Below are 20,330 nucleotides of genomic sequence, written 5' to 3'. Positions count from 1 at the left end.
TTCTTACCCGGCAAATCACAACGAAAGGCTCACATTTAAAGAGAAAAATATTCAAAGAATCAGGCTGACAGCTTCCCACACACCCTCATTTTCACTCTGCCCTTGAGCCAGTGAGTCTGGATACCAATCCGAATGTCCTTGAGTTAAAAACATCACCCCTCGCTGAATAATTCACAGTATAGTGGGGAGAAGATATGAGAAAGATTGCTTATTCACAATCAATTAATCAGAGCAGATTTACTCGAAGTCGGCAGGCCACATCCGCATAAGTATAAATGTTTTACATACAAGGTCAATAGACTCTGACGTGCTGATATTAGAGGGTTTCGCACATTTACAAAACTTAAATATGTATGACTGTTGCTCTTTTCAAATACTTACTGCTGCAGTAACCTTTTTCCAGTTTTCCACTTTCTCTGACTTATAACTTTCATATTATGTACTGAATACAATTAATTCTTCTGTTAATTAAATACTTTTTGTTGGTTTAAAATACTGTTCAAATTTGTTGGATCAGTCAGATTTTTTTATTGTTTTTGAAAGAACCAAGGCTGCATTTATTTGATCAGAAGTACAGTAAAAACAGTAATATTGTGATGTATAATTTATTACAATTTAATTGAACTGTTTTGTATTTTAATGTATTTAAAAATACATGTGTGATGGCAAAGCATCCAGTACCCCAGTCTTCAGTGTCACATGATCCTTCTGAAATCATTCCAAGATGCTGATTTGGTGCTCAGGAGAATTTCTTATCATTATCAATGTTGAAAACAGACTGCAGTTGTGCTGCTTCATATTTTATATAGAAACAGTGATACATTTTTAATGATTGTTGGAAGAATAGAAAGTTTGAAAGAACGACTTTTTTTTGTAACAATGTAAACTGACTCTTGAGCCCATCTCCCCCCAACCCCCCACCCTCCACACCCCAAAAAACATTCCTATATATTTCGGACCACAAACTTTCAAATGTCAGTGTACTACTTGGCATTGTCTTTTGACCTATAAACTGTTAAGTTTAATATAACGATGAAGAACAACTTTCTCTGAACTTACAACACTTATGCCTGTTTCACACTAGACGCGTAAACAAAAAATGCTCGGCAGCTCTACTGCGATGTGACAGTTTTGCCTTCCTACTGTCCCAGACATTTGCATAACATGCTGTATATATGTAGTTTACATGATAAAAGTAATCTTAAATTTAAGATATACCTCTAGTTTTATTTATACAACTTCCTTTGAAGTTTGGGAAAAAACTCCTGGCAATGGTATGTTTTCATGTATTATATTTATTTTTTGACAGCGCTGAATGTCATATGGGGACTGTGAAACGCGTAACACCTCACTTATATGATGGTGAAATTTGTTATTTTTCGTGTTAACCCGGGTGTATTTTGACCAAAAACAACGCACTGTGGCTTTAATTCAGTGTGAGCAGGGCAGCAAAAATAGAGTCCGAGGCAAAATGATCACGGCACTGCCACTTTTGCTCTGCTCCTGCTACACACTGCCGCACCGTCCCGCCGTGCAGTGTGAATGCTCTAATCTCTTTAAATGGGCGCTGAAAAAATATGTGCTGCTTATGCGTCCAGTGTGAAACAGGCCTTAAACTTGAAAAGAAATGCCCATGCTCACAGTTCTTTACCCCTTTTCTGCTTTCAGTTTGAATTTGATAACTCCTCAGCACCTGTGGCCTTATGGGACAAAAGTTTCCATGTCTTGCAGAATCTCAGCAAATGCTTTATGTTCAGCTGGTGTGTCATGGATATTGGGTATGATAGCGGGGAGGTTTGCACATTGAGATACAATATCCAGTCCTGATTTTTTTTTTTTTTTTACATTTCCTGCCACTAATAATGAATTCACAACATAAACACTGCAGTTCGTTGAATTGATTTATCTTTGAATGATGTTGTCAGACTGGACAAGCAAACACTGTTGAGTGGGTTAGTATTATTTGTAATATAATATATAGTATTATTATATTCCAGTGGGCTAGTTTCATTTGTATTATGTAATGTAAGAGTTATGTTTTATCCAGATCACCTGAAGAAAAAGATGGTAATTGTTTTTTATAATTTCCATTATTTACAATTTTATAGACGGGAACAGTGAGACAAGAAATTATATGAAAGAGATTGGGAAATGATGTATGCCAGACTCCGATTACTAAGGTTACTAATTCTGATGCACTTGTGCATTCAAATCAGGCACACATGGTAACACAAACACGTATGTAGCTCAAACAGAAGAGAATATCGCTAACAATGCCAAAGCCATGGGTTCCATTCCCAAAGAAAGCATGAACTGATCAAATGTGAATGCGATATTAGTCGCTTTAGATAAAAGTGTTAAGCACATAAATGTAAATGTAAGTGAATACCATGATAGACTAAGGCCATTATAAAGAATACTACGATATTGCCATGATAACATGGCATTTTTAAATAAAGACGCAAGATATGACTTTCAGGTGTACATGCATGCACAGCCGTATGTGAGAAGTCAGTGAAGTAAAATTTGGATATCCCAATCATGGTGTGTTAATTTAAAATAATAATTTCCCCCATGCTGACTATATTAGTGCTGAGCTGAGATATCTCTCTCTCACACACACACACATGCTCAGGAGACTTAACTGAGTTCTCAATTTATGTTCATTTAAATAAAAAACACTTTTGTCTCTGATGTTTCTGCTAAAATTCATTAGAAGTGATAAAAATAGACATAAATGAGACAATTGTTGACAGTTTTGTGATATAAATTAAAAGTGAATAGCATAGCTCAGATGATTTAGTCTTTTTTTTTTTTTAGAAATGTAGAGTTCACGTTGAGAGAACCTTTGCTAGCAGACTGAACATCTGAACATGGCTTGAGATATTTTTGAAATTTCTTCTGAAACACTTTAGGAGACACATGTGAGATTATATACTGGAGCCCTTTTCTCAGAAGAAATAAAGCTGGATGCTTTTCAATTTGCTCACTGTATTGTCAAAATGATCTTTTTTTTGTTTTATAGGTGGTGCATGGTATGTTTCATATTTCCTAAAGCGACGAAGTGAGGAACATGATTTTGAATTCTCAGATTTAGCAGTGTTTTTGTTTGTGTTTTGATTGATTGTTTGAGCAGTGACTGCATCCTTCACACAAACACCAGGGAAATATTACCAGATGCAATGAGACTCACAGTGACTGGCATAAAATCTCGCTCAGTCTCACACACACTCACAGATATTCACACATGTGACTGGGGAAGACCCACTAAAAACCGCTTGGTCTGTAATTTAGCATGGCTACATTAATGCCAGTGTTTTTTTAATTGGCAGCATTGGAAAGAGTTGTTTGCAGGACAGAAAGAAAACAAATGAAATGTGCTTTGCTTCTCTCTAGCAAACATTTTTTTTGTTTAGTTTCATAAGATTTCATGAGAGAATAGTTTAGACAGATTCTCTCCCTCTCTGCAAAACCATCTTGCACGCAATTATTCTGTCAATAATTCTACCCCTTTTGACTGACTAATTTCTCTTGCTGTGAACGCTTGGTAAATTGTCATGTTGTTCATCAACATCATTTTCTCTTTATATCATTGGAGGCATTCTTTAGCTCTGTAGGGAATCCAACAACTCATTTTTATCACTGAATGGGTCCTTAGCACAGTTGTGTGATAATTGTATAGAAAATTTTCTTTGTCAGTCTATATACAATATGTGCATTTGAGAGAGAGTATGCTAACAGTAATCGTGTAAAAAAAAAAAAAAAAAAAAAAGGATTTATATAAAGGAAAATATATTTGTATAAAAAATAACCAAAAGAAAAGAAAAAATAACCGCTTCAAAACTTCAACCGCTCTGTCAAAGTTTGGGGTCGGTAAGACATTTTAATATATAGAAACAGGGATACGCTCCAGATTTTAAAAAATATTCTATGTAACACATAGTTAACCACAATGTAAATAGACATGGAGTAAAAGTGATAAAAAAAATGTATTTCATGGGATCTTTAATGAAGCAGAGATGGAGATTTCACACTGAAATTTATTTCAGGAAAATGTAAGGAGAAATTAATGTTGACAAATTAAGAGAAAATCCATAGATTTGAGAGTGCATAAATAACACAAAGCCAAATTCACCAGAATGAGTCATGAAATCTTACCTGTGTGTGTGTTTGTGGCTTTTATGACACGGACACCATTAGATTTCGACCCTTCCGTTCAATCTCTCTCTCCTACTCAATCTGAGTCACCACGTCAAACCTGTTGAAGTCTCCCTCTGTCTTTTTCTGACTCATCTCTCTCTTTCACTTCCCGCTTCAGTGATACTCTGGGTTTTTACCTCTGCTCTTCCATCCCATCTTTTCAGTGTCTGAGTCACCAGTCTTTATATTCAACATCTCTTAACTCACTCCATCCTTTTCTTCTTCCTTCATTGATCATATTTCTGTTTAGCCTTGTTTCACAATGGAGACATCAATCTAGTGCCCTCTTCACCACTTAAACATCTCTCAGTGGTCATTTTGAACCTTGTAAAGCCTTGTATGTAGCTATAAATGTAGTTAATCAAAAGAGAAAGTTCTGTCATTATTTACTTACCCTCATGTCGTTCCAAACCTGTATGCCTTTCTTTCCTCTTTAGTACATAAAAGAAGTTTATAAGGATGTTTTTGGTATTTTGTATACAATAAAAGTCAATTTTAGTCAGGGCTGCCAATCTTGATAATGACAAAACGCATTCATTGATAATACTCAATCTCATTCTCATTCAAGTCAAATTCCATTTGTATATATCTTTTTCATGTGTACTCAAATATGGTGTGTCATGCTAAGTTTGACATCAATGTTGCTAAATATCATTGGATCTTGTTGTGTGTAGGGATGGGACGGTCTGAAAATTTCCTATCACGATTATAGTGACCAAAATTATTGTGATTATCACGGTTTTATTAAAACAAGATGAAAGTGTTAAAATAGAACTGATGCTCACACTGAAAACATTTCAACAAGTTTTATATTTGAGAATCAACAAACAACAAATAAAACAAGCAGCTCTATGTATTTTTAAAGCAAGATTCTATTCTGTGGCATTTCCTTCTTTATAATAACTGCCGTCAATAGCAATATATTATAACACAACGCACATCCATGTATCACAACGGACGCGCTCTCTCATTTCATTCAAATACAACTTGTTATCTTGCGTCTCCGTTTTTGATTGTATTGAAAATGAAATCAGAGTTGATTTATTGTTTACAGAAACAATAGGAGGGGGTTGAAATGTCCCTTTAAGTAGAAATGCAGAAGAAGCTTGATCGTCAATATGGTCAAAATGGATGGACAGTACTACAGTATATGAGTTTATTTCTTTATTTGATTACTGTTAGATTGTGACACTGGAAGATATCCAAGGCTTCAGAAAATAAGGCTAAAAAACTATTTTTGGTGCACAGGAAAAAATCGCTAAAGTAACGTTTTACAGAGGCCTTTTTGCTATTTTGAGCTTGTGGTTTATCTGGTAGTTGATGTTCATCTTATTAGCAAGCCTAAGTACAGTCTATATATATATATATATATATATATATATATATATATATATATATATATATATATCGACTGCACTTAGGCTATATAGCATTTGGTTTAATCTGGGGATGTTTGTGCATTGGTCTCTGTGTGTGCTCTCTGTGTCCATCCCAGGCACTATTGAACATATTAATTCCTGTACATGTGGGTTGAACGCCCATGTTTGTAAACACAATTTAACTAAGCGCAGTTAAGAGTCAATCAAGCATGCAGAACAATTACACCTATGATCAATCCCCCTTAAACATACATACACTCAAACACTTGTAAAGGATGTCCATCATCATTAACCACTGTCTGTGTAAAATCCCTAGATGTTTTATTAGTGATTGTAGGGGTTTATTCTACAACGTTCTTTCTTTTTCCTTCCTTTGAACTGACGGTGATCATATAGGCCAATAGGAAGTCTATGTCTATGACCAATTGATTGCTCTGTTGAGTTCCTGTTGTTTAAAGCTTCTGTATAGCATGCATAAAATGTCTCTGCTGCCTGGCAGATATCACTGAAATAGATTAGATGTCCTGAGAAATCACACCTTTCTCTGTGACAGCTCTAAAAAAATCTGAGCATGGCCCACGCATGTTACCCAAAAAACCCCGGAGGCACCTCTCTGCCTGTCAGTCATTTTGTATGTTTGGGTATGTCTCTGGACAGTGGTGTTTCGGAGAGAGACTGTATGGTTGAAAGGAAGTTAGTATTGTGAAATTTGTATACTCTGCTGGGTTTTGAGCCTGGGAGAGTTTGCATTGAAAACAAAGATCACAACACATCCACATTTATGCATTTGGAAGGTATTTATTTTTATGTATGTAATTTAATGTAAAGGCTGGATACGAGACCGTTTGTTGTCACCTAAACTACAGCTGTGCATTTATATTTGTGCCTTAGGTGTAGGCCTGTAATAAGACGTGGAATATAAACACTACAGTTCAAAAGTTTGGTGTTGGTAAGATTTTAATTTTAAATGTTTTTTTTTTTTTTTTTTTTATGAATTCTCTTATGCTCACCAATGCTGCATTTATTAAACTACAGTAAAAACAGAATATTGTGAAATATTACAGTTTAAAATTTTCTATTTTAATATATTTTAAAATGTTATTACTGTGATGGCAAAGAGCTGAATTTTTAGCAGTCATTACTCCAGTATTCAGTGTCCTTCAGAAAAACTTTTAAATATGCCGAATTGGTGCTTTAAGAACATTCCTTATTAATTATAAATTTGGAAACTGGGATCTTGTTTTTCAAGATTCTTCAATGAATAGAAAGTTCAAAAGACCAACATTTATTTTAAAATAAATCTTGTGTAAGTTTTGTATGGGTGTCTTTTCTCAAACTTTTCATCAGCTTAATGCATTCTTGCTATACAAACCTCTTCTGTGTGTGGTGTGAACTATACTGAATGAATTTTACCTTGTTTCTGTCTTGAAAGCATTTCCCTCCTTTGTTATTATCTGTATTTTACTACTTTGAAGTGATCGGACACTTCTCTTTTAGATAAGAGAAGAGACAAATGGCATCATACACTTTCTGTTCCCACCGTCTTGTTCAATTGCTGTGTGTGTGTGTGGACTGCTGAGATAAATCATTAAGCACTTTCTTAGAGGAAGATCTGTTTATAACTTGGTGAGGAGCTGCTTTTAGAGTCTAATCTGTTAATGTCACTTTATGAGTCAATTTACTCGTGCCACAGATTCATCGTCTCTCTCTTTTTCTTTCTTTCAGTAATGCACACACAAAAGTAGGTAAAAATATTGGCGCAGGCCTTTAAACAGTTTATACTTGAGCTGCATACTGTACACTATATGCTGTGTATCTGTCTAATCCAGCTTGCTGTATGAAAAGTGTCGAAAGTGCATATGACCATTTACAACCTTCAAATTTCGAAGCTTTTCGAATTTTCAAGTATCAGAATTTCATTGTAAATGACTGTCCTTTTTTCCTTAACTCTGTGATGTCATCAGTCTGGGACGGCCGGGAGTGGACTGTCATTGTCAGCATGAGAGTGGGGCGGCAGTTCTCCAACTGCAGTTTCTCATCAATGAGGTACTGAACACCCACACACACATGCAGGCACACATATATTACAGCCCATTTTCATGTGCGCAGCATATGCAGAAAGCACGTAGGAGGGCAGAGTGCATATGTGTTTTTTAATCTGTATTTTAGGATAGACGGCGTGTGTATGTGAATACCGCATGTGTAAATGCATGCTCAGCTCTGCAGAGGAATACGTTTAGGTCAAGAGCTTCTCTTCCTCTTTGCCCTGTGTTGTTAATGCAGTCATTATTTCCCATCAGACGTGTCAAGTGCTGAACGTTTCTCAGCCTCTCTGTCTCGCTCTTACGCACACGCACCACATCAACTCATGAATAACAAGAAGTTAGAGCGTTAACAAAAGAAGAAAAGTGTGAGAGTTGTCACGTGGCCATTTTGGACTACAACAATTTAGGAACGCTCTCCACTTTTTCCACCTATTATTGTCTTCTTTCAATTTCCTATCAGCCCATAAAAACATCTTTGAAGTCAGTAGAAAGTGGCATTCAGAAGCTATTTTACTTTTGTAATGAGACATTTTTCAGAGTGCAGAAGATTGAAAAACATGAATGAAAAACATTTAGGGGTTGATTTTATCCGTCGGGAATTCATTGGTCGGTGAAAAGTGGAGCCAGACTGGAAAGTGAGATGGCAGTCAGTTGTGGAGATGATGAAATCTTTGCCCCAGGAATCAGACCATTTATATTTTAGCTTCTTACCTGCTGAGAACTGAGATGATACCGAGGACGGTGAACATGATTTCACCAAGTGCAACATGCTACTGGATCAACATTTTTGTTCAGTGTTTCCCACAGGATTTTTGTGAAATTGTGGTTGGTGGTTCTCAACCCTCTAGGGGGGGTCCGGGTGCATGCCCCCAGAAGAACATTTTGTACATTTTGAAGATAAATTCATACATCTGGTGCACTTTGAGAGTTCAAAATTCAGAGCTCCAACCCATATTCAGTGTGCAAATTGAACAATGTCAGTGCAGTGTCTCAGTCTACATTAAGCTACATAATACTGTTACTACTACTACTAATAATAACAAAATAATATTATTCCTATGACTGTATAACCCTTTATTGTAAAACAAATGCACTGAAAAATAAATGAAACTTTCATAATTAGTTTCGTCCTTATTTCTACATGCAAGAGATAAACCTGTGAGCTTTTATTTTGATGGAAACTGCAGTTGAGCTTTTATTTTGGCGGAAAACAAGTTTACAAACTCATCTCTTTACAAATCTAGTGAAATGCTGTAATGGTCAACTATGCAAATGTGGAAATAATTTTTGGATAGGAATGTTGTTCCAGGATCAACAAAATATGTTGATTCAGGAACATGTCTTACTTGGCAAAATTATGGTGACCATTTTTATACTTGCTGATTCTTTATTAAATTAATGGTAAGCAACATTACATTATTGTGTGATATTATCTAGTGACAAGATTTCATAAAGGCTGTATTTCTGTCCCTAAAGCAGTAGCCTGACTCTGAAATGATACCTAAATAGATATTTTGCTATTGGTTAACATTACTTTACAGAGGTGATGTCAGCTAAAAAGGGAAAGTTGCTTCAGATTAAGAGAACATAAATACATTTTGATAAATGTTTTTTTTTTTTTTTTGGGAATGAAATGCTCTGATGAATTGATCACAATAAGACACAGACGTTATAACACACTTAAAATCATCTTATTTAGTGAGACATGAGACTGTAGGAATTGATTGGACCAATATTGTGCACGCACACTCTTGACATTTTATCCTGAGGTGCATTACTGAGATATTACACTTTAGAGATTCAGCTTTCATTCATATTGATTTAATTAACAACACTGAGGTATCAATGTAAATAACATTCATCACAAGCGATGGTACCTCACTAACTAGATGGTTGCATTCATACAATAAGTCCCACGTCTTCTCACTTCTAGTAGATTACAGCACATTTCTCTCTCTAATTAAATTTTCTTATAGTAAACATGCAATCAAAATAACCCTATTAACTTTTAATGTATGCTCCAGGTCTTATTGTGAATATGATCAATCATTCCATGTTAATTCAAAGGAAAATGGTTTGTCTTATAACATCTTTCCTTTCCAGCAACTCTCATCAGTGTTATTTTAGTGTTATATATATATATATATATATATATATATATATATATATATATATATATATATATATAAACATACTGTTATAGTATTTATTACTATTCCTATTTTTTTTTATATTTTAGTGTTTCATTTTAATTTTAGTTTAAGTTTGAACCCTTTTGTTAAGTGCTTTTGACAGTTTTATTAGTAAAAAAATAGAAATTAGCTTTAATTGATTTTATTTAAAAACTTTATTTCATTTGTAGTTTGTATCATTTTGTACTTCAACTTCAGTTTCTAAGGCAACATCTCTAATTTTCAGTTTTTTCAAGTGAAGGTTTTTCATCGAATATTCATATTTTATTTTATTTTATTTCAATTAGCGGAAAAAAAAATTGTAATAATTTTAGTTTCAGTTAACAATAACAGCCCTGGACCTCATGTGGTCTGGCTTCATTGATATGGAAACCACAGATATATTTTGTTATATATCAAGTTGACTGGCTGTATGAAAGACTTCAGCAGATTAATTTGCTAAACTTTCACAATACAACAAGATGTCAGCTAACACTAACACGATACTACCATAGTAAAAGTAAAAACATTAAAACTATTAAAAACATGTCATATTGAGTTGATGCATATAAAAACACAAACCAACACTCATCTGCGAAAGGTTATCCCATTTCTTTGGGGATTTAAATCTCGGGGGTTTCACAACGAGAAGCTGCACAATGTTGTGGCCTCATTGATTCTTACTGTGAGTGACGACACGCTAACAGTGTGGAATGTGGCATCTACGTATATATGATGTAAACACTCGTTTTTGGTAACACTGACTTACCATCTAATCAAATCCCGAAGAATTCAATGTTACACCCTACTTTGTTTTTCTTGTTGAATACTTGGAAATCTTCACATAATGGAAGTAAAATGGGAATTCACACTGACTTCAAAACAACACAACTAAAGTTTCCTCTTGATGTCTGTTTTTCTCTGCCTTTGTCCTTTGGTGCGCTGGTGCAGTCTGTTTACCTAAACACCATCTCCATGGAAACACAGTTGTCAGTCACCTGAACTAAACTAGGATTCAGTGCATTACAGACATGGGAATAAAGATGGAACCAAAACTATACAATCATGAGGAACATAAACGTGTAGACTTATATACTTACTATTGGCATATGATCACCCGCAGATTAGGCAGTGATTTGATAAAACATGTTCAGATGTTCAGAACACTGCCATGTTCTCATCCAGAACCTGAAATATCACTCATTGTTCCAGGTTACAAGCTGAATTATTTGCTTCCTGAACATTGTGCCTGGCTTTGAATAGAAAATTCAATACAGACTACAAAACTATATAGGTCTTTCAGATAAACCGGGTCAGAAAGACTTTTGTCATTCTGACAGTGTCAGGCACAGTGGAAAAGAGATTTTCACACTCACACTTTTAGACACTTTCATCACTTTTTGCTCTCCCTCCTCGTTCTGTCCACCATTAACCATGAACACCATCCAGAGCTCTGTAATACATAGAGCATGGCTTTTTCAGACTATTGCGGTCTATATCCAAGGAGGACTTTAATATCATGAAATATGCATGAAATGCATGGGAAAACAGCAGAGTTGTACAGACTGAAACATATCAATATGACAAAACAAATTAAGGTTTATCATTTCCCCGCAACTATATCAGTAAATTCCATTTTACAAATTTCCATTTGTGACCTGGAAGAAGCATCGTATGCCACATCATTCATAGAAAGTGAATAAAAGCAATTCAATTACAGGTCTGAGAAGTTTGTTATTAGGTACTTAGTATATACATTGCATGATTTTTAGGTCAGAAATAGAAAACTGACTTTATTAAACTGAATTTGAATGATCTCCAAGGGTGTTTACTGGCACACGAAGAAGCAAAATGGTTGATATGATCAGCTGAAATAAAACTCCAATCACAAATTTATACAATGGATTAGAACTTACAAAGAAGGAATTTAATATGCCATTGTTAGAGGATATTCTTAATGGTGTAAATTTGCCACCTCATTGCAGGGAATGAGTGTTGTTGTTGCACTTATATATCCATAGGGGGCGCTGGTCACAGCCTGTGCGGACGACACACTGCATCTCTGGAACTTACGACAGCGACGTCCGGCTATCCTACACTCTCTTAAATTCAACAGAGAGCGGTGAGTAGCTACTAATATAATTAAGTTTTTTTTATTTTTTTTTAAGGAATTAACAGGCCTATTAACCGAGCACACATAATATTTCAAGTCAAAAATGAACTTCCCAAAGATCTTATTATATTTTACATCGAAAGTGAGAATCCGTCGAAATATTTCAACTTGAGGAGAAGTTGCTGACTGCCCAAGGCCGCAGAACATTGGTCAGAATGAATATGTGATGGAGTAAACCAAGATGGCTCAAGGCTACAGTGTGAAGCCAAGCCTCAATATTTTAAACTGTTCTAGCTCATGTCTTCTCTCTTCAGGGATGTTTTCTTAGCATATAGTGCCTTTTTTATTCTCTAAAAATGCAATGGACACAGTACAGTATTTATTAAATAAAAATATCACATCCATCATAAAATGTAGCATTAACCTTATACTGTGCAACCCTATATTAGGCACTAGCATGCGTTTTGACGTCTTAAAGACCACATGAAAATCAAAATGAGTTCAAACGTTTTTTTTTCCCTTTATATATAATATTTATTTATACATAATGCTGTATATTATTTTAATTTGTAATATTTTATAATATGTATATATAATTATACATAATATATAATTTTAAAATTACAATGTTGAAATATGGTTTTACTTAACAAATTTTAATGTCCCTTATAATTTAATATTTTATAACTCATTTTATACAGTATATGTATATACGATTTCTGTCTGTTGCGTGAACAGTGCACAGTTTGATATATATATATATCAAACTGTGCACTGTTCACGCAATGGAGACTGACCCACTATGTCTAATATGGATTTATGTTACTCTATACTCTTGTTGAATGAGTCTGGGTGAGCTCTAATAAATGTCGCTCTCGTTCGAAGGTATGAAATGTTACGGTTGCATTATGGGCAACCATAATGCACAAGCTTCTTGTAGTTATAAAGAAGTATAGAAACCTTTCCGGAAGTTATGACAGAAATACTGACGTATTCTGTACAAACAGAAAGACCTTGAGTGAATTGAAGAGAAAGTCATGAACATCTTTTCTTTATTTTTTATATTTGTCCCCTTCCCACCTAATCACTGGACGTGAGAGGACCCTGTCCAAATGTGGCTTATTGCTGTGGAAGAGGAAAAAAAGAATAAAAGAGGAAATATTTTTTGTAATATTTGAACCAGAGAAAAAGATAACTGACCTACCCTCAACTGAAATGCATTTGATAGCAGACAGACGATGAATACTCATATGGTGATTTAGCATTATAGCAGCATGATAATTTCAGTTGGATTTTAGCAGTTTTTGTGTCACATTTTAGCACTTGTTTTGTGAACATGTCACAATGTAATAAGGCTATTTTTGATCTGACAGTAAACTTGCAGCTTGTATGAGAGTGTGGGATAAAGCTGGTAGAATTTCACATACAAATAGGTTGTTTAGGTATGTTTATATTAAAATCACAAAGACACAGCAGCAAAAAAGGTCAGTTTAATTGTCAGGGTCAGAGAGAAGTTGCAAAACGGTCATAAGAAAAGAAAGTATCCTTGAGGCAAAACAGCTAAATGACAAAATGCTCTGTGACATTTTGTAGCTCACACAAGTCCAGACGATGCCAAACGAAAATTCAATATGTTGTCCGTCCACATTTCTGTTAAATTCTGCTTTTACATATGCATTAGCGTCTTCATAACATCCAGTGAATGATGATTTTTTCAGACTACTGTATATTGCTATCTAACCCACCTGTAACTGCCTTCTAATGTGTTTACATTGTTATGCCAGGGGCAGTGTGTATCATTTAGCTATAAATGTTGTCAGCTAGTCGTCAGCTTTATTCTACATGCCCTTCCTCTGAATGAAATCCGCATGACCATGCACATGTTTGCATTTATCACATGTATTTTATTTTGTTTTTTCCTTTGGCTGAATATTGAGTTATCCTCATAAAAAAATGAAATGTTTACACTTGAAGGCATTTGGTTATTTAGTGGATCACAAGAGAAGGATGAAAGACAGTGTCTACGTTTACATGCAACCAAATAATGTTAGTAATCAGATTGATGACTCAGTTGGACTGAAAACCTTCATGTCAACACCTCAGTCAATCTGATCAATCGGAGTTTGATCCAAATGAAATTTCCATTGAATTGGAAAGGGTGATGTAAACCTGAAATAATCTGATCAATAGGAAATAAAATAAGCATGTAATTTATACTGGTCAGTGGAAAATACTGTATATTTACTAAATGTTTGCTAAAAAAGCTCTTCTTTGAAATGGCTTTTATACTCATGGTTGCTCTGGTGACATTATCACATGGCTTTCTGGTTCTGAATGCGGCAACTGATCACTGTGCGCACTATGAAGTTTTGTTTGGAATACGTGTAAATGTGTGAATTGGATTGCAGCATTTGGGGTACATAACAACAGAATTTTCAGAAGCTGAACTCAATACTGGATTCATTCAGATTGACGTAAATTAGTGTGAACATAACTAGGGAGTATTTTAGCTATCAAAAACCAGTCCATTATAAAAAATCTCTGAAGTTGATATTTAGCACTTTATTATAATCGATCGAATACAAAAAAGATAATCCACAAGAGAAATGACAAGAACATTGCAGGAATAAACACGCGGTAGCAGTAGCTACAGTGATGGGTCGTTCATGAATGAATCTTTAATATGACTCGAGACTACAGAGTTGTCTCAGAGAGGGATTCGTTCATTTTGTGTTGACTGTGCATCATCCTGTAGGTTCTGTTCTGGAAACAGATAGGATTAGTTCACCTCTCGAGTCTTCAGGTCTGAGTCTCTCGTTCTTTTGTCACGTGACGTGATGTGACAGTGCTGGACACATAAATGAGTTAATAATTCTTATGAATTCTTTTAATAATAAATATTTTTTACAAACAAGCGCGTAGTTGTTTTTTTAACAGTTAGCCTACATGCTGTGTCTCAAATGATAGCTTTTTATTTCTTTCAATTTATATATTTTTTTGAATTTCTGTCTTGATGGTTCTTTTCCATTTGAATGTGGTACTAAAGAGTTGGTAATGCTTTAAACTTTATCTAAGATGGGGCAGATCACTTTGATAAAGATACCTATATATAGCCTAATAACAGCATGCAGTTACATGCCATAAAACGATACTCGGTTACTAACGTAACCTCGGTTCTCTCTAAAGAGGGAACGAGTATTGCAAAAGTTTAGCTTACGCTACGGGAAAGATTCATCTTCTCGAGATATTGAAGCCAAAAAAATTATCCTTAATTTTGTATTCATTGTCAACACAGTGCAGCAGCTAGCAGACCTAGAGCAGGCCATCTCGCGTGCTCATTGGCTGCCCTGCGGGCAACTGCTGCAGCCTTCCAGTGAGCCCGGCGTGACGTCACGCCCAATGAAGGGCGTCCGCGCCTGGGTGGTGATGTGACCGTGGGTGGTGATGGAGCAGTGGATACGACACATGCCTTTGGTGTGAGAGACCTGGGTTCGAATCCACTGTGAGACACCAATGTGTCCCTGAGCAAGACACTTAACCCCTAGTTGCTCCAGAGGCGTGCGACCTCTGACATATATAGCAATTGTAAGTCGCTTTGGATAAAAGCGTCAGCTAAATGAATAAATGTAAATAGCGTAACAGCCCGCCAGAATGGGTGTGGCTTAGCGTATAAAAGTAGGGGCTGTAGGCTGACTTCCCTGGTTTTTCGTCGACTGAAGCGAAGTCGCTCGTGGCGCAAGCACGGCCGGTTACGCAATAATCATTCCCGCCCTAGAGAGAACTGAGTATCGTTCTCTTACGAGAGGTTCTCTCGTATTGCGTAAGTTTAGCTTACGCTACGGGAACACTTTGTCAACGCCGTGCTCGCCAAGCATCCACCATGAGACCCCGAACTTTCAGGGGAACCCCATAAGTGGAAAAAAAGGTGGCCAGCCACGCGGGCCATCACTTGTACATAAGCACACATAGGAAATACAGAGCAGCGCGCCGGTCTGTATAGGCACATGGCATATACCCTACCAGTGCAGCTCAACCAGGAGAGCTGAGTCACGTGAGAGTGATCTGAGCAGGAATATCTGGGCAGAATACACCTCTCCTTCAAACTGACAAAAGTTTAGCCTGCAAGGCAGGAACTTCTAGGTTATAAAACCTGACAAAGGTAAACGGATAGCTCCAGCCCGCCGCTACACATATGTCATGGAAAGAAATCCCACTGGACCACGCCCACGACAAGGCCGCGCCTCTCGTGGAATGGGCCCTGATGCCCAGAGGGCATTGCAGACCTTTTGACGCGTAAGCAGCTGCTATAGCGTCCACTATCCATCTGGACAGGCTCTGTTTCGAGGAGGCGAGACCTTTGGTACGCCCACCAAACGAAACAAAAAGCTGTTCTGAACGCCTGAAGGAGGCGGAGCGCGTAATGTAAAATCTCAACGCCTTGACAGGGCAGAGGAGATTCACCTCACTTTCGCTGTCAGATGCTGTCAGAGCTGACAGCGAAATAACTTGCGCTCTGAATGGAGTGCCCATCACTTTAGGAACATAGCCATGTCTAGTTCTGAGGATGAGTTTAGGGTCATTCGGCCCGAACTCAAGACACAATGCGCTGACAGACAGCGCATGCAGGTCCCCCACACGTTTTACTGACGACAGTGCAGTCAGAAAGACGATTTCCAGTGATAGATATTTCAACCCCACGGAGTCTAGTGGTTCAAATGGAAAGGCTTTCAGGGCCTCGAGGACCAATGAAAGATCCCACATAGGAACCGACCGGGGGCGCGGCGAGTTCATCCTTCTAGCTCCTCTAAGGAAGCGGATGACCAACTCATGTATTCCCAGTGACTGGCCGTGCGTCGATTCTGCGAACCCTGCCACGGCCGCCACGTATACTTTGAGCGTGGATGGGGACCTCCCCTTATCCAACAGCTCTTGTAGGAAGGTGAGCAGATGCGCCACCCCGCATGTCCGTTGGTCCAGACCTCTGTCGGTGCATCATCCGGAGAACACCGACCATTTAGACGTGTAGAGCCTTTTCGTGGAAGGAGCTCTAGGCTGCGTGATCATGTTCATCACTCCTTCTGGCAACGAGTACCCGTTGATCAACCATGCGTGCCGAGACCAGCGCTCTGGATGGGGATGCCAGATCGCGCCGCGAGCCTGAGAGAGGAAATCTGCCCTCACCGGAATCGGCCACGGAGCTGTAAGTGACAGCCGTGCTAGTTCCGGGAACCAAATCTGATTCTCCCAACGCGGGGCTATGAGGAGCACCGAGTGGCACGTTTCCCTGATTCTCTTGATCACCTGTGGTAACAGAGAGACCGGAGGGAAAGCATATAGCGGGAGGCTGGGCCAAACCTGGGCCAGGGCGTCCTCGTCCTTCGAGAAGAACGTCGGGCATTGAGCGTTGTCTTTTGACGCAAATAGTTCGACTTCCGCTCTGCCGAATAAGCGCCACAGCTTCTGGACCGTTTGGGGGTGCAGGGACCATTCCTCTGGGGGAACATTGTCCCTGGACAGTTTGTCTGGGCCGTCGTTCAAATGGCCAGTCACATGCGCCGCCCTCAGCTAACGCAGGTGCATCTGAGACCAAATAAGGAGGCATTCCGTCAGATTGCAGAGATTTATGGATCTGACACACCGCCCTGACGGTTTACATAGGATCCCACAGACAGCTGATGTCATACAGCCCAACATCCTCTGAAATATTTTGAAAGGGAGAAAGCTGCCCTTTTGGAAAGATGCGGCTAGGTGGCGAACACGGCGCACGCGCTGTGTCGATAAACGAGCCGTCATGGTCACCGAGTCCAGTTCTATTCCTAAAAAGGAAATGGACTGGCTGGGCAGTAATGAGCTCTTGGTCCAGTTGACCGTGAGACCCAAGCCTTCCAAGTGACTGAGAAGCACTGTTCTGTGAGATAGCAGTTCTGTCTCTGACTGTGCCAATATCAACCAATCGTCCAGATAGTTCATTATTCGCAGCCCCTGACTTCTCAGGGGGGCGAGCGCCGCGTCCATGCACTTCGTAAATGTACGGGGTGCTAGGGCCAGGCCGAACGGCAGGACGGTGTATTGATATACCTGATCGTCGAAGGCGAATCTCAAAAATTGTCTGTGACGGGGTATTATCTGAATCTGAAAATAGGCATCCTTCAGATCTAGAGAAATAAACCAGTCCCTCGGGCGAACGTGCGCGAGGATTTTCCTGGTCGTAAGCATTTTGAACGGTCTTTCGCAAGCACTTTGTTCAAATATCTCAGATCTAGGATAGGTCTGAAGGCTCCGTCCTTCTTGGGTACCAGAAAAAATCGGCTGTAAAAACCTGACTCGCTCAGAGAAGGCGGTTCCTTTTTTATAGCCCCTTTGCACAGCAGCTTTGCTATTTCTGTGTAAAGTAGGTGTGCTACTTCCGCATTCACTATCGTCGCGGTCCGGGCTTGAAAGCGCGGGGGACGGCGAATGAATTGAAGTGTATAGCCCTGCTTTATTGTGCTCAGCACCCATTCTGAAATCCCTGGGATAGTTTCCCACGCAGCTATGTGAGCTGCTAGGGGGCGAATGGCCTCCGGGTTCAGATCGCCGCCATTTGCGGGCTTGTGAAACTGAACCGGAGCCGAAAGCGTGGCGTGCGCGCTCTCGGTTCTGGGCAAAGGCTGCTCGCTGAAAGCCGAAACCGGCTGATATATGTGAGATGTCCCAATCATAAGGGATGGGGAACATTCTTTTTTCACTTTTTGACGCGCGAGCAGCGCTCCGGGTGGAAAAGCTTCCTGTAAGCGTGAGCGCGTGTGCGCGGGCACGAGACTTACAAGTGTATTTGACGCCCCGATCATAATGGATGGGGAGCGTCTTATTAAAGCCCTACGTTTTGTGATAACACATAAACGCGCAGGCGGAGCCCGGGGGGAGGTTTGTGTTAGCAAGCGTGAACGCTCTCTGGCGGGCATGAGACTTACATTCATAACCTGCTTTTTTGATCGTGTAACAGAGCGGGCAGATAGTGGGCACAGACCTGTGGACACATTTCTTACATTCAACACTCGAGCGGCTTTTCAGCGCTTTATGAGAGTGTGCTCTGTGAGTGACACGATATTCGAAGTGCTTGTGTGTAGGGGTGAACACTGGGGCGTGGGCACTTTCACTACACTTAAAACACCGACGGCGTGAGCCGGACCAGACATTATACTCTTTTTGAGATTTCTCTGGGTCACCGTGAAAACGGCGTTTGTGTGCAGGCGAGAGGGTGAACAAACCGGCTGCTAAATGAACCACTGCAGTAGCCTGTTTGAAGGGGACTGACAGGGAAATAAACTTTGACGTCGGTCCGGCCGCAGCGGGACACGCGCGTCTTTTTCGGAGGCGGTGTGTCTGTTAGTAAGCGTGAGCGCTCGTGAGCGGGCACGTAACTTACATTCTTAACCTGACATGTATGAGGCTGTTCTGGCCGTGTGACAAAGCGGGCAGAAAATAGGCGTGAGCACAGAGTTGTGGGCACGTTTCCTACATCTAGCACTCGAGCGGCATTTGCCAGCTTTAGGAGAGTGGGCTCTGCGGGAGACACTGGGGGTATCGTGTTTGTGTGTAAGGGTGAACACCGAGATGTGGGCACCTTTTCTACACTCAAGACACCAACGGCGTGAGCCGGATAACCAGACATTATACTCACGTGAGATTTCTCTGGGTCGCCGCGACAACAGCAGATGTGTGCAGGGGAGCGGGTTGCATTACCGGCTCATTGGCTGCCAAATGCACCGCTGTAGTAGCCTTATCTAAGGGGACTGACAGGGCGTGACATTTCGACGGCGGCGCGCAAGCCCGTCCGGGTCATGCAGAGAGCTTGAGAGGGCTCTGCATGACGCGCGAACGGGGACGCGAGGGCGGGGTAGCTCTCTTGTAACGTAAAGAGAGCTAGCCGCGTGCTCGTTGGTCGAGCAGAACTGTATAAAAAATTCTGCTCTTACAACGCATCCAGTACGTCGCGTATGTTGATGCCCGTCTGGGTCATGCAGAGAGCTCGAGAGGGCTCTGCATGCATGTTCGCGAACGGCGAAGCTAGGTCGGGATAGCTCTCTTGTAACGTAAAGAGAGCTAGCCGCGTGCTCGTTGGTCGAGCAGAACTGGGAACAGTGTTTGTATGAGGGCACGCGCACAAGTAGTGGGCACGGGACCTACATGTGACACAGATGAGGCCCGTCCGGTTCATGCAGAGACCTTGAGAGGGCTCTGCATGACGCGCGAAACGGGGGCGTGAGGGTGGGGAAACTCTCTCTTAACGTAAAGAGAGCTAGCCTCGCGGCGCTGTGGTTAAAGTCTTCAATTCGAGTCCGTAGGGTCGACATCGGAAGTTCCTCGCAGTGCTCGCATCCTCCATCGAGAGGGCGATGCTGCGTGTTCTTCAATATCTCGAGAAGATGAACCTTTCCCG

General features: G+C 39.6%; 1 protein-coding gene across 10 annotated transcripts in view; it reads left to right on the top strand.

Annotated features, from left to right (window-relative positions):
- stxbp5l (syntaxin binding protein 5L) overlaps positions 1-20,330 on the top strand; it is a 196,220-nt gene that overhangs the window by 71,174 nt on the left and 104,716 nt on the right. For all 10 annotated transcript variants that reach the window (XM_077216031.1, XM_077216035.1, XM_077216033.1 and 7 more), the window contains exons 3-4: positions 7,544-7,625; positions 11,817-11,917. In XM_077216031.1, the coding sequence (XP_077072146.1) occupies positions 7,544-7,625; positions 11,817-11,917 (183 nt within the window). The remainder of the gene's footprint in view (positions 1-7,543; positions 7,626-11,816; positions 11,918-20,330) is intronic.

This window comes from Siphateles boraxobius, unplaced genomic scaffold (genome assembly GCF_051911475.1).
Source record: "Siphateles boraxobius isolate OS27281-9 unplaced genomic scaffold, OSU_SipBor_1 7, whole genome shotgun sequence".
Classification (NCBI taxonomy): Eukaryota; Metazoa; Chordata; class Actinopteri; order Cypriniformes; family Leuciscidae; genus Siphateles; species Siphateles boraxobius.
Note: the sequence above shows the minus strand (reverse complement) of the source record. Positions and strands in the feature narration are given on the sequence as shown.